Raw genomic sequence first — 11,868 nt, 5'->3', positions numbered from 1 at the left:
GGATACTTATTAAGCACCTTACACATATCTACATCACATATGGTGCAAGGCACTAGCCAAGGCCAGGTGTTGAACACTGCTATCTCCAGGTGTAAACTTTTAGTGTTTTCCTTTCTTCTTTTGTGTACTTTTCAAAAGGTTTAGACATAAAAACATATTTATGAATATATTTTTATTTATAAAATAGTGAGGCCTTATAATCACTGGAAAAATATTCTCATAAAATTAAAGTTTAGAAAGGTGTTGGTAATCTGATTGTGTAGACATGTTCCAACAGATAAGCTCTGGAGACGTTCACTTATTATTGAAGTATGTAGGCATTCTCCATACCCTGCCCCTTGTAAAATTCATTTCATTAGCAAACAGAAATCGTTCTTAGAAAAAAACTTATTTTTTTAGTAGGATTTTATACTACCTTTAATATCTGCCTATCTTAATATAAGTACTGTACATTTTTTGAAGAACAAAATTTTACATCTGTTTAGTATGTTATTTAAATATCATAAAGCATTTTTAATAACAGTTTAGAGGAATCAATATAAAAAAATAGTGTAAAATGAGTCTGAATTTACATAAATACAAAATATTTATACCATGCCTTTTGTGAATGATATTTATCTTTTTTCACTCTTTTTTCTCTGTTTTTCTTCAGCTTGTTTTTCAAAATAATCTTTAAGGAGATGGTTCAGCTGTGGTTCATACTGGCTTGCATGTTGTAATCCATCTTCCCTTCCTTAAAAAAACATATAACATTGAATAACTAAATGCTTATATATGATTATTTATATATATATATGTATATATATATAACATGAGACAACTATTCTTTATTTTACAGAGGTCCCAATATTATCATGTCAGTTACTTCCCACAGTGGCAAATTCAGTTGTTCCTGCTTGAAGCACCCCAAGCATTAACCCATAAAAGTCAGTTTGAACTTGAAATAAGTGCATTATTTATTTTACCTTCGCAGTGTTGGATCACACGTCCCCACAGTCGATTTTTCCTCAAACAGGCTAAATTTCCCACAATCAGCAAATGCCTCTTTCCTCTGGTCAATGCAACATTCATTCTTTTTTCTGAATCAATGAATCCTACTTGTCTTGTCCTTACACAGGACAAAATAATGATTTCCTTTTCAGCTCCCTGAAAAGCATCTACTGTGGACACCTGCACAGTTTTAATATCAGGATGGTCAAAGTCTACAGCACTGAGTAAATGACAAAGCTGTGGAGGAAAAGACAGCAATCATGTAGTGAGAGATTGTGAAGAACTTAAGCTACTGAACCTACTCAAAGCAACCATTGTAACTTAACTAATAGTAAATAATTTTCATTTTTCTTTTATGACTCACATAGACTGGGCTAGTTTCTAAAATGATAAATGACTAGATGACAATATTAATTATGACACAAAATCAAAAGCTGTTTATCTACTGCTGGGAAACTCATTCGGATATGCTAATTTGGAGCTGATAAACTAATAATGAAACAGATGAAAAAATACTAAAAGGAAAAAGAAAAATCTAGTTAGAAGTAATTGGCTCAAGTGTACATTAACATCTTGTATCTATCCTTGATTTACTGATAAAATGTAATAATAATAAAAGAACATTTTGGATAACAGAGATTCAATCCCATCTGTCCACAAAGCATACACCATATTTTTTTCCCACTAATTTGTTTGTTGCATTTTTGCCCCAACAGCTGTAAACTAAATTTAATTAAACCTTGTTAAGTTTACATTTAATTATACAGAAGAAAAGCCAGACCAAAAAAAAAAAAAAAAACCAGAATGTTTCTTTTTTAATACATTAATTATAGTACCAAAAGTTTTTCAGGCTCCAAACCAACTACTATAAATGTAATATCAAATATGGTAATGTGTAATTATAATATCTAATATATGACAAATATTGTAATACATAATACCAACCTTGTACATTTGGGATTTGTATAATGTTATCACGCCAATCATAGAGCCCGCTATTCCACTTGCAATCAGTGATTGAATCAGCTTGAGTGTAAAAGCAGCTTCTGCCACATTATGAAGGCTGTTATCTCTTTCTAGCTGGAGTAAGAAATAGATCCTAAATTACATTTCCCAGAAAGGCTATGGAAAAAACAAGTAAATTCATACAAACAACAACAAAAATTAAACCAGGAACCTAAACCATGTTGACTCTCACCAACATTAATGTCATTTACCTGTTCTAGTCCTTTAACATTATAAAAACACAGGGTTGGTAGCCATTCCAATAAAGGGCTCCTCTCTATTTCTGTTACACCGTTCATGAGGTTTCCTTCATAAAACATATCATTAGCAATAGCACTGATTGCAGGGTGACAACGGTATTGAGTTCTCAACAGAACTGGCTTGTGACCCTAAGAAATTTAAATGAAGAAAAATAAGAAAATAAAACATAACATTTTTTATTCTTCTAGGGAAAGCAAAATTATACTTTTAATATTAAAAATATTGCTATATTGTGGTCTTAGGAGATGAATTACAACCATGATAGAATAGACTATAAATAAAAATATTTTTAAATTACTAAAAATATGTTCATATTAAACTATTAAATTAGAAAATTATAAAATGTAAAAAATGTCAACTTTAGACTTATCTAATAAGTTTGGCACCTAACATTATTATTATTATTATTATTATCATTATTATTATTTAGACAGAGTCTCACTCTGTAGCTTTGGATGGTGTGCATGGCACGATCTCAGCTCACCGCAGCCTCCACCTCCTGGGTTCAAGTGATTCTTCTGCTTCAGCCTCCTGAGTAGTTGGGATTACAGGCACCTGCCATCATGCCCAGCTAATTTTTGTATTATTATAGAGAATGGGTTTCACCATTTTGGCCAGGTTGGTCTTGAACTCCTGACCTCAGGTGATCTGCCCACCCTGGCCTCCCAAAGTGATGGTGTGAGCCACCGCACCCAGCCAACATTATCCTTATATATCTGGAGTTGGTCTAATACTAAATTGAAAAGATTCTCTTAAAAAAATTAGGAGGTATTGTAGATATCTCATTAACTTCCCTCATTGAGTAAAAGCCATTTTTCATTCTGAATCTTCAAAGAAGTTTCAGATTTTGTTAATGCCTCATAAAATCCAAGTCCTATCTACTTTAGGGCTCTTCGAGCAAAGAGTTCTACAGTGTTGTTAAAACATTTTGCATAGCTACAAGGTACTCTAATAATAATACATATATAATTAAATGCAGGATTAATGACCACAAGGAGATAGAATCTTCTATGGCAAAAAAAAAAAAAAAGGAAAAATCAATGACAGTACTCTTTGGGGCATACATTTGTCTAAGTTTGTAAGTCCAAGTCAGCAAGCAAGGAAAACTGCTGACAAAAATGTCAAGTATAAAAATGCTGAAAGACAAAAAATGCTCTGCTCAGAGCGGGTGCAGTGGCTCATGCCCCCGTAATCCCAACACTTTGGCAGGCCGATGCAGGCAGACCACCTGAGGTCAGGAGTTCAAGATCAGCCTGGCAAACATGGTAAAATATAAAAATTTCTCTACTAAAAATACTAAAATTAGCCAGGCATGGTGGCAGGAACCTGTAAAACCTGCTACTTGGGAGGCTGAGGCAGAATTGCTTGAATCTGGGAGGCATAGGTTGCAGGGAGCTGAGATGGTGCCACCGCACTCCAGTCTGGGCGACAGAGCTATTTGTGCACTAGACTCTATATTTATGCACTCCAGCCTGGGTGACAGAGCAAGACTCTATATTTATATTCTATATTAAGTTATATTTATGGTATGGTTTCAACTATGTACAAATACATTATTTGATATAGGCATATAACCCTAGGATAAAAGATAGAAGGAAAAATGCGAAAATCTTACAGTTTTCTCTTAAGGCCAGTGAGATTATTATAGATGTTTTGTTTTGGTTTTACCTTTTTTCTTTCTTTTCTGAGACAGGGTCTCGCTGTTGCTTAGGCTGGCCTCAAACTCCCCAGGCTCAAGCGATCCTTCTGCCTCAGCTTCCTGAGTAGCTGGGACTACAGGTGCCTGACAGCCCACCCAGCTTTATCTATTTCTTTCTTTCCCTCAATCCCCCCCCTTCCTTCCTTCCTCCCTCCCTCCCTTCTCTCTCTCTCCCTTTCTTTCTTTCTTCTCTCTCTCTCCTTCCTTCCTTTCCTTTTCCTTTCTTCCTTCCTTCTTGCCCTTCCTTCCTTTATTCTTTCCTTTTTCTGTCTTTCAGTGGCGAGATCATAGCTCCCTGCAGCCTCGAACTCCTGAACTCAACTAACCCTCCCACTTCAGCCTCCCAAGCAGCTGAGATTAAAGATTATAGGCACAAGCCAACACACCCAGACTGCCTTTTCTCTTTTCTGCAGTTTCCACACTGTCTATAAAGAGTAGTACTTTTATTTCTTTTACTTTTAATAATTGTGAACTAGTTCAAATATATAGAAAGCAAAGAAATAATATTATGTCCATGAACTTACCACCAGGACTTGACATTAGCCAATTAAGTCATTTTTGTTTTGGCTCTCTCTTTTGTTAGATAAAATATGACATATATAGCTAAAGATCCTCCTTCATTGCTTTCCTCTACCACCTTTCCCAGAAATAACCCCAGTCTTGATTTTGTTTTGTGGAATCATGTTTATTGTATTGGTATGAATCTATAAATAACATGTTATCTTATGTACTTTTGAAATTCTCATAAATGGCATTTTACTACAATTATCCCTTTGCGTTTGCTTCTTCCAACATCCACTATGTTTCTGAGAACTTTCTATATGGATCAAGCTCATCTATAGTAACTGTTCTTTATTCTACTCTGTGACTAAACCACTTTTTTGTTCATCCCTTATTTGCCCTTTTAGAATTCCCCCAAATAAAAACCTACTTCATATTTTAAAAGGCATTGACAATAGGTACAGGAAAAAGGGCAGAAAGGTATACAGAGTACACTACCATTTTTAAAACAGGAAGGGAAAATCTTATGTATTTGCTTACAATGGCATAAAATATCACAAGAAATGTACAAGAAGGGGATGACAGTTGCTTTGGAGGAAAGAGAATTAATAGTTGGGAGACAGGAGAAGAAGTCTTCACTATCTTCACGTTTTCTAGTTCCTCTTGAATTTTGAACTATATGACTATATTACCTCTTCAAAAATGTTTTAAAACTTTAAATAACTTTTTATTTAAAAAATTCTGGTAGAGGAGGGGTCTCACTCTAGTACGAGGGCTGGTGTCGAACTTGTGGCCTCACTGGTGTCGAACTCATGACCTCAAGTGATCCTCCCACTTCAGTCTCCCAAAGTGCTGGGATTTACAGGCCTGAGCCACCATGCCCAGCCCTTTTTTAAGATTTTAATTTTAGTTAAGATTTTTTTTAAAAGCCTTTGAAAAAGTCTGATACCAAAGAAGTTGGATACTGCCTTGTCACAGAAGAGTAGAAAGTTTTGCAATTAAATTCAATCACAACAGCTCAAGACAATTGAAAGCTTCATTCTTCACAAAACAGAATACAATTGAACTCAAAATTCCATGCAACTTGAAACTCAATCTAAGGGAGAACTTCTTAATTAAAAAGGTAGAATAAAGCTGTCTTGTAGAATCCATTCTCCAATATATAAAGGTACAAAAAATACAAAAACAACAGCAAAGAAAATTCAGCAATTATGCAACCAAGAAAGGTTTACAGCCAACCCAATGTCATAAACTTCAAAAAGTGCTAGTCATCAAGAAAGAAACAAAATTCTGAGGTGGAAGGGGAAAATGCAGCATAGTGAGCCAGAATTTATATGATGGTAATGGTTCCTAAGAAGAATAATGAAAAAGGGGAACGTGAACTGGGCAGTTTTTAGTAGAAATGAAGGCTCAAGAACTGTGTCCCTTTTCCAGAGGAGGGATACTCTTGGGCCTCAGATGTCCTATCAGTTTGATGGGACACTACCATAATTTCAGGGTACTGAGAAAACAGAGAATACAGATCTGAGAAAGCAACTGATTTCCAAGCATAAACACCAGAAAATGAAACAAGAATGGCAACTATATAAACATAGTGTTTATACAGTTGTATAGTTTGTATAGAATCAGTGTTCTCTCTCTCTCTCTGCCATGTGAGGATACAGCAAGAAGGTGGCATCTACAATCCAATGACCAATGGGATAGAATAGAAAGTCCAGAAATAAACCCTTGTATATGTACTCAACTGATTTTTTATGAGGGTCCTAATACAATTAAATGGGGGAAAGGGATAGTATTTCAACACCTGGTGTTGGGAAGCCTGTATATCCACATGCAAAAGAATGAAGTTGGACCCTTATCTTATACCATATACAAAAATTAACATAAGAGCTAAAATTATAAAATTCTTAGACAAAAATATTGGGGAAAATCTCTATGACATTGGATTTGGCAACAATTTCATAGATAGAACACCAAAAGCACAAGCAACAGAATAAAAAATAGGTAAATTGAACTTCGTCGAAATTAAGAACTTTTGTGCATCCAAAGATACTATTAAGAAAGTGAAAAGACAACCAAAAAAATGGAAGAAAATATTTGCAAATCATATATTTGAAAGGGCATTAATTTCCAGAATACATATTTTTTAAAATCTCCTATAACTCAACAACAAAAAAAACAAACAAGACAATTAAAAATGGGCAAAGGACTCAAATAGGCATTTCTTCAAAGAGGATACATAAATAGCCAGTAAGCACATGAAAAGATGCTCAAGATCATTACTCTTTAGGGAAACCATGAGAGTCCCTTTCACATCCATTAAGATGGCTATGATATTCAAAAACCAACAAGAAGTGTTGGTGAGAATGTGGAGAACTTGGAACCCTTGTACACTGCTGTTGGGAGAGTAAAATGGGTGCAGCTGCTACAGAAAAAAGTTTGGTGGCTCCTCAAAACTTTAAACATAAAATTATCATGTGACCCAGCAATTACATTTCTAGGTATGTATTGAACTGAAAGCAGGGATTTGAGCAAATATATATCAATGTTCACAGCAGATAATTCACAAGAGCCAAAAGGTAAAAACAACCCAAATGATCTATCAACAGAAATGCAGTACATAGATGTAACAGAATATTATTTAGCCTTATAAAGGAATGAAATTCTGATACATGGTACAACAAAGATGAACTATGAACACATTCTGCTAAGTAAATGAGACAGACATAAAATGACAAATAGTGTATGACTCTACTCAAATGAAGCACTTAGAATGGCAAATTCATAGAGCTAGAAAGTAGAATAGAGATTACTAGGAGCTGAGGGAAGGGGAAATGAGAAATTATTGATTAATGGTTCAAAGTTTCTGTTTGGGATAATGAAAAAGTTCTGGAAATGGACAAGTGATGGTTGTACAATATTATGAATGTACTCTAAAGTAATAATAATATAGTACATGTACTGCTACAATATGAATGAACCTCAAAAAGTGAAAGAAAACAGACACAAAAGATCATATATTGTATGATTCCATTTATATAAAATATCCAGAATAGATAAATCCATACAGAGAGAAAGCAGGCTGGTGGTTGCCAGAAGCTGTAGGGAAGAGGAAATGGACAGTTAATTGCTAAATGGGTATGGGAGATTATTTTTAAGTGATGAAAACATTTTGAAACCAGATAGAAGTAGTGGTTACACAAGAAACCATAAATGTACTAAATGCTACTAAACTGTTCACTTTAAAATAGTTTCTGCTATATAAACTGCATGCTCTAAAGAAAAAAAAATTTTTTAAGAAATTTAAGAAATGGTTTTATGTTAGATGAATGCAATGGTTTGAATGTGTCCCTCAAATTTCATGTGTTGGAAACTCCATCCCCAGTGCAACAGTGTTGAGAGGTGGGACTTTCAAAAGGTGATTAGGCTGTGAGGATTCTGCCTAATCCTCATGGATTAATGCCATTATCACATGAGTGGGTTCCTCATAAAAGGATGGATTTGTGAATGGATTAATGCCATTCCTGGTGTATGTGTGTGGGTTAATGGATTAAGGCCATTATCATGAGTGTGTTCCTCATAAAAGGATGAGTTTGGCCTCTTGCACTCTCTTGCTCTTCCATCTTCCACCACAGAATGACAATAAAGCAAGAAGGCCCCTAACAAATGCGAGTCCCAGGTCTTAGACTTCTCATCTCCAGAACGATAAGCAATAAAGTTCTGTTGTTTATAAATTATCCAGTCTGAGGTTTTTCTGTTATAGCAGCACAAAACAGACTAAGACAGTAAATTCCACTCCAATTTAAAAATGTTAATAATTAATTTAAAAATTATTTGCAATGTGTAGTGTTCCATGTAGATAATAGAGGCATTACAGGTTTTTTTTGGTTTTAGAGCAAAAGCTGTATACTCTACCCACTACTCAAGTAAATAAGGAAAAAATTCTTTTTATAAAAGGGCACTTAAATTACAGAGTTCCACTTGACTTTTTTGTAAACCTTTATTACAACAAAAATGTTATTGATTAATTGGAGTACAACTAATGTTATACTCCAATTATACATTAATTTGAGGCAGGACTAAGTCTTCTAACATTTTCATTCTCTGTCAACACACGCACACAATGTATAATCAATAAATGACAGTTCTGTAAGAATTTAGCAGTAGGTACCATTAAGCAAAGTCGATCAAAAAGAGTTTGCTCCAATCCATTTCCATGAGCTGCATCAGAACCCTGAATAGTAGGAGGTAGCTGTTTGGGATCCCCAACAAGAATCAGTTTTTCACACTCAAACCTAAAACAGAATTTCAAAAATTAATCTAAGCAATTAAAAAGAGTGCATTAACATCATTTATTGCACTGTTAGCCAAAACTGTATTTCAAAATATTCAAATGCTATGAAGTATCCTGAGTACTAATAAAGCTTAGTAGTGCTGTTAACTGCATTAAAGGCTTTGAAAAGCTATGCAATAAAGGCTCTTTTACATAATTTAGTTATCCTCCTCACACATAAAACCTAGTAGGTGCCCCTTGCCTCTGCATGGAATTAATATTTCACAGAGCATATTTGGGAAATACTGGTTTTGACTCCGCAAACTCTTGGAATTAGAGTCCTTCTTAGAAGTCATTTAGCTTAAACCCTTGTTTTAGAAGTGAAGTAAATTGGGTTCTTAGGAGTTAAGCGTCTTCCTAAAGAGGAGTAGGATACAGTGGGGAAAAAAAATCAAAGTTTTATTTAAAAAAAAACTATATCTAAATCTCAACTCCATTATACTTTAGAGACCCAGCAAGTTATTTAATCCTTTCATGTTTCAGTATTATTATTATTTTTTCTTTGTTTTCTTTTTTTGAGACAAGGTTTTACTCTGTGTCACCCAGGCTAGAGTGCAATGGTGTGATCTCTGCTCACTGCAGCCTTGACCTCCTGGGTTCAAGCAATCCTCCCACCTCAGCCTCCCAAGTTGCTGGGACTTTAGGCACACAGTATCATGCCCAACTAATTTTGTATTTTTTGTAGAAACGGGGATTTGCCCTGTTGCCCAAGCTGGTCTCAAACTCCTGGACTCAAGTGATCCACCTGCCTCAGCCTCCCAAAATGCTAGGATTACAGGTGTGAGCCACTGCATCCAGCCTATGCTTCAGTATTGTTAGTAACTTGGAGGTAATAATAACTTGTGTGTCTATTTTAAGGATTAAATGAAATATGTAATGTGTTTAGTTTATAGTAGGCATTCAACAAGTATTACTCCTCTGCCCTTTGCAGTTCTTTCATCCTTGGCCCCTGAGTAGGATAACCAACTCATCCTAAAATTTGAAAGCCCCATGATCCAGGAATCTTCCAAGTCCCAAGCAAACCATGATAGTTAGTACCTTACTCTATCATTAAATGGGGACACAGCATAGGCTAGAACTCAGACCTACTGAGTCCTAGTCTAGTACTCTTTTCATTACCTTTAGGATTCCTTAATAAGAGATGCTTTAAAAGCACAATGTTTCAATTGGCTAGGACAGCTTAGAAGATTTCATGGTCCTCTAATTTTAGTAGACAAATTTTTATATTCAATTTGTTTTTCTTTATATGCTTTATATGTTTTCATCGTCTAAAATTATTTACAAAACCTAAACACTTGGATTATATTAAGGTAAGAAAACTGAAGGACATTCTTCAACAATGGAGTTAGGTTCTTAAACTATGACTAAAGAGCACTTTTTTTTTTTTTTTTTTTTTTTTTTTTTTGAGATAGAGTCTTGCTCTGTTGCCCAGGCTAGAGTGCAGTGCCATGATCTCAGCTCAGTGCAACCTCTGCTTCCTGGGCTCAAGTGATTCTCATGTCTCAGCTTTCCCAGTAGCTGGGATTACAAGCATGCACTACACACATTCAGCTGATTTTTGTAATTTTGGTAGAGATGGTGTTTCACCACATTGGCCAGGCTGGTCTCGAACTCCTGGTCTCAAGTAATCTACCTGCCTCGGCCTCCCAAAGTGCTGGGATTACAGGTGTGAGCTACAATGTCCAGCCTAAAGAGCACTTTTAATCTAGTTGAGAAATCTGCAAGTTTCTACGAGAATCCTAGCACTAGGGCTATAGTATGTCATCCAAATGTCTAAACTGTGATCTAACAAAACTTTGACACATCAGCCTCCTAAAATTCCCCTATATTCTTTTTAAAAATCAGTTTAGTATTTAAATTGTTAAGAATTTTCAAAAAAATTTGGTAAAGGATTGAACTGCAGAAATGTTTGATATAATTGTGACAGCTGAGTACCCCTGGGGAAAGAATCTTATAGGTTACCTTGCAATGGGAAGGAGAGAGGCCGGTTCAGTTATCTGACTACACTCGTCCAGCACAACTACTGGAAATTTAAGATCATTCATGCATGGGAATGGGCAGGCTGCACAGGTAACTCCAACTACTTGAACCTTTATTACAACAAAAATGTTATTAATTAACAACTATTAAGAGAAAATAACGGAATGTATTTACCAAAGAACTCATGGGCTAAAATTAGAGAGTGAACTAGTCCTAATTTAATTCCTAGCCATCAGAAATCTTAGGTCATGATATCTCCACATTTTCATTATTCCTACATACAAAATGGAAATCAACAAATATAGGTTACTTAAGCCACAAGTCCATTAACAAGAACAAATAAAAGACACATTTTGATATTCAGAAGGAAAGTATCACAATATCAAGGATTTGTAAAATAGGATGACACACATATATTATCTTCTAGATGAGGTTAAGTAGACAACATATATTAATCAACACAGGCCAAAGTTCTTCACAAAGAACATTAAATATGCTAACAAAATATTCTTTGCTTAGCCTTCAAGCACATTAGTTTTATTTATTTAAAAATGTAAAGATGGCTAACTAATTCTTAACAACAGTAAATAAAATGTACTCGTAGCCTGTAAGTATATTTGAATCTTATAAGTTAAACATCATAGCAGCATGCCATTACACTGAAGGCAGAAAACTTCACAAAAGCTGAGTTTTACCTCTAGAACTAAATGTAAACAACAGGGAAACTTATGAATTTTCTAATTAGATGTGGTCATTGGCCTAGTAGCCCACTATCTATACACACACGTGTACATACACATACACACACACATCTAATTAGAAAATTCCTAGATTTCTTTATTGTTCAGATTTAGTTCTAGAGTTTAAAAGTCAGCTTTTGTGAAGTTTTTTTGCCTTTAGAGTAATGGTACACTGCTATAATGTGCAACTTATAAGATTCAAATACACACACACACATGTATGTATACATATGTGTATATAAACACACACAAACATATACAGTCATGTACCACAAAACAATGTGATGTTTTGGTCAATGATGAACCAGATATATGATGATGGTCTCATAAAATTATAATGGAGCTAATAAATTCCCAGC

General features: G+C 34.9%; 1 protein-coding gene across 1 annotated transcript in view; it reads right to left on the bottom strand.

Moving 5' to 3' along the window:
* Window positions 1-12: 12 nt before the first annotated feature.
* ZGRF1 (zinc finger GRF-type containing 1) overlaps window positions 13-11,868 on the bottom strand; it is an 84,715-nt gene continuing 72,859 nt past the window's right edge. The window contains exons 24-29 of the mRNA XM_064383987.1: window positions 10,752-10,879; window positions 8,628-8,751; window positions 2,208-2,384; window positions 1,936-2,070; window positions 966-1,227; window positions 13-733 (exon numbers count right to left, since the gene is read on the bottom strand). Of these exons, the coding sequence (XP_064240057.1) occupies window positions 615-733; window positions 966-1,227; window positions 1,936-2,070; window positions 2,208-2,384; window positions 8,628-8,751; window positions 10,752-10,879 (945 nt within the window). The 3' untranslated portion in view covers window positions 13-614. The remainder of the gene's footprint in view (window positions 734-965; window positions 1,228-1,935; window positions 2,071-2,207; window positions 2,385-8,627; window positions 8,752-10,751; window positions 10,880-11,868) is intronic.

Source organism: Aotus nancymaae, unplaced genomic scaffold (assembly GCF_030222135.1).
Source record: "Aotus nancymaae isolate 86718 unplaced genomic scaffold, 86718_ANA_hifiasm-v0.15.2.pri h1tg000033l, whole genome shotgun sequence".
Lineage (NCBI taxonomy): Eukaryota > Metazoa > Chordata > Mammalia > Primates > Aotidae > Aotus > Aotus nancymaae.
This window is presented reverse-complemented; position numbering and strand designations above follow the sequence as displayed.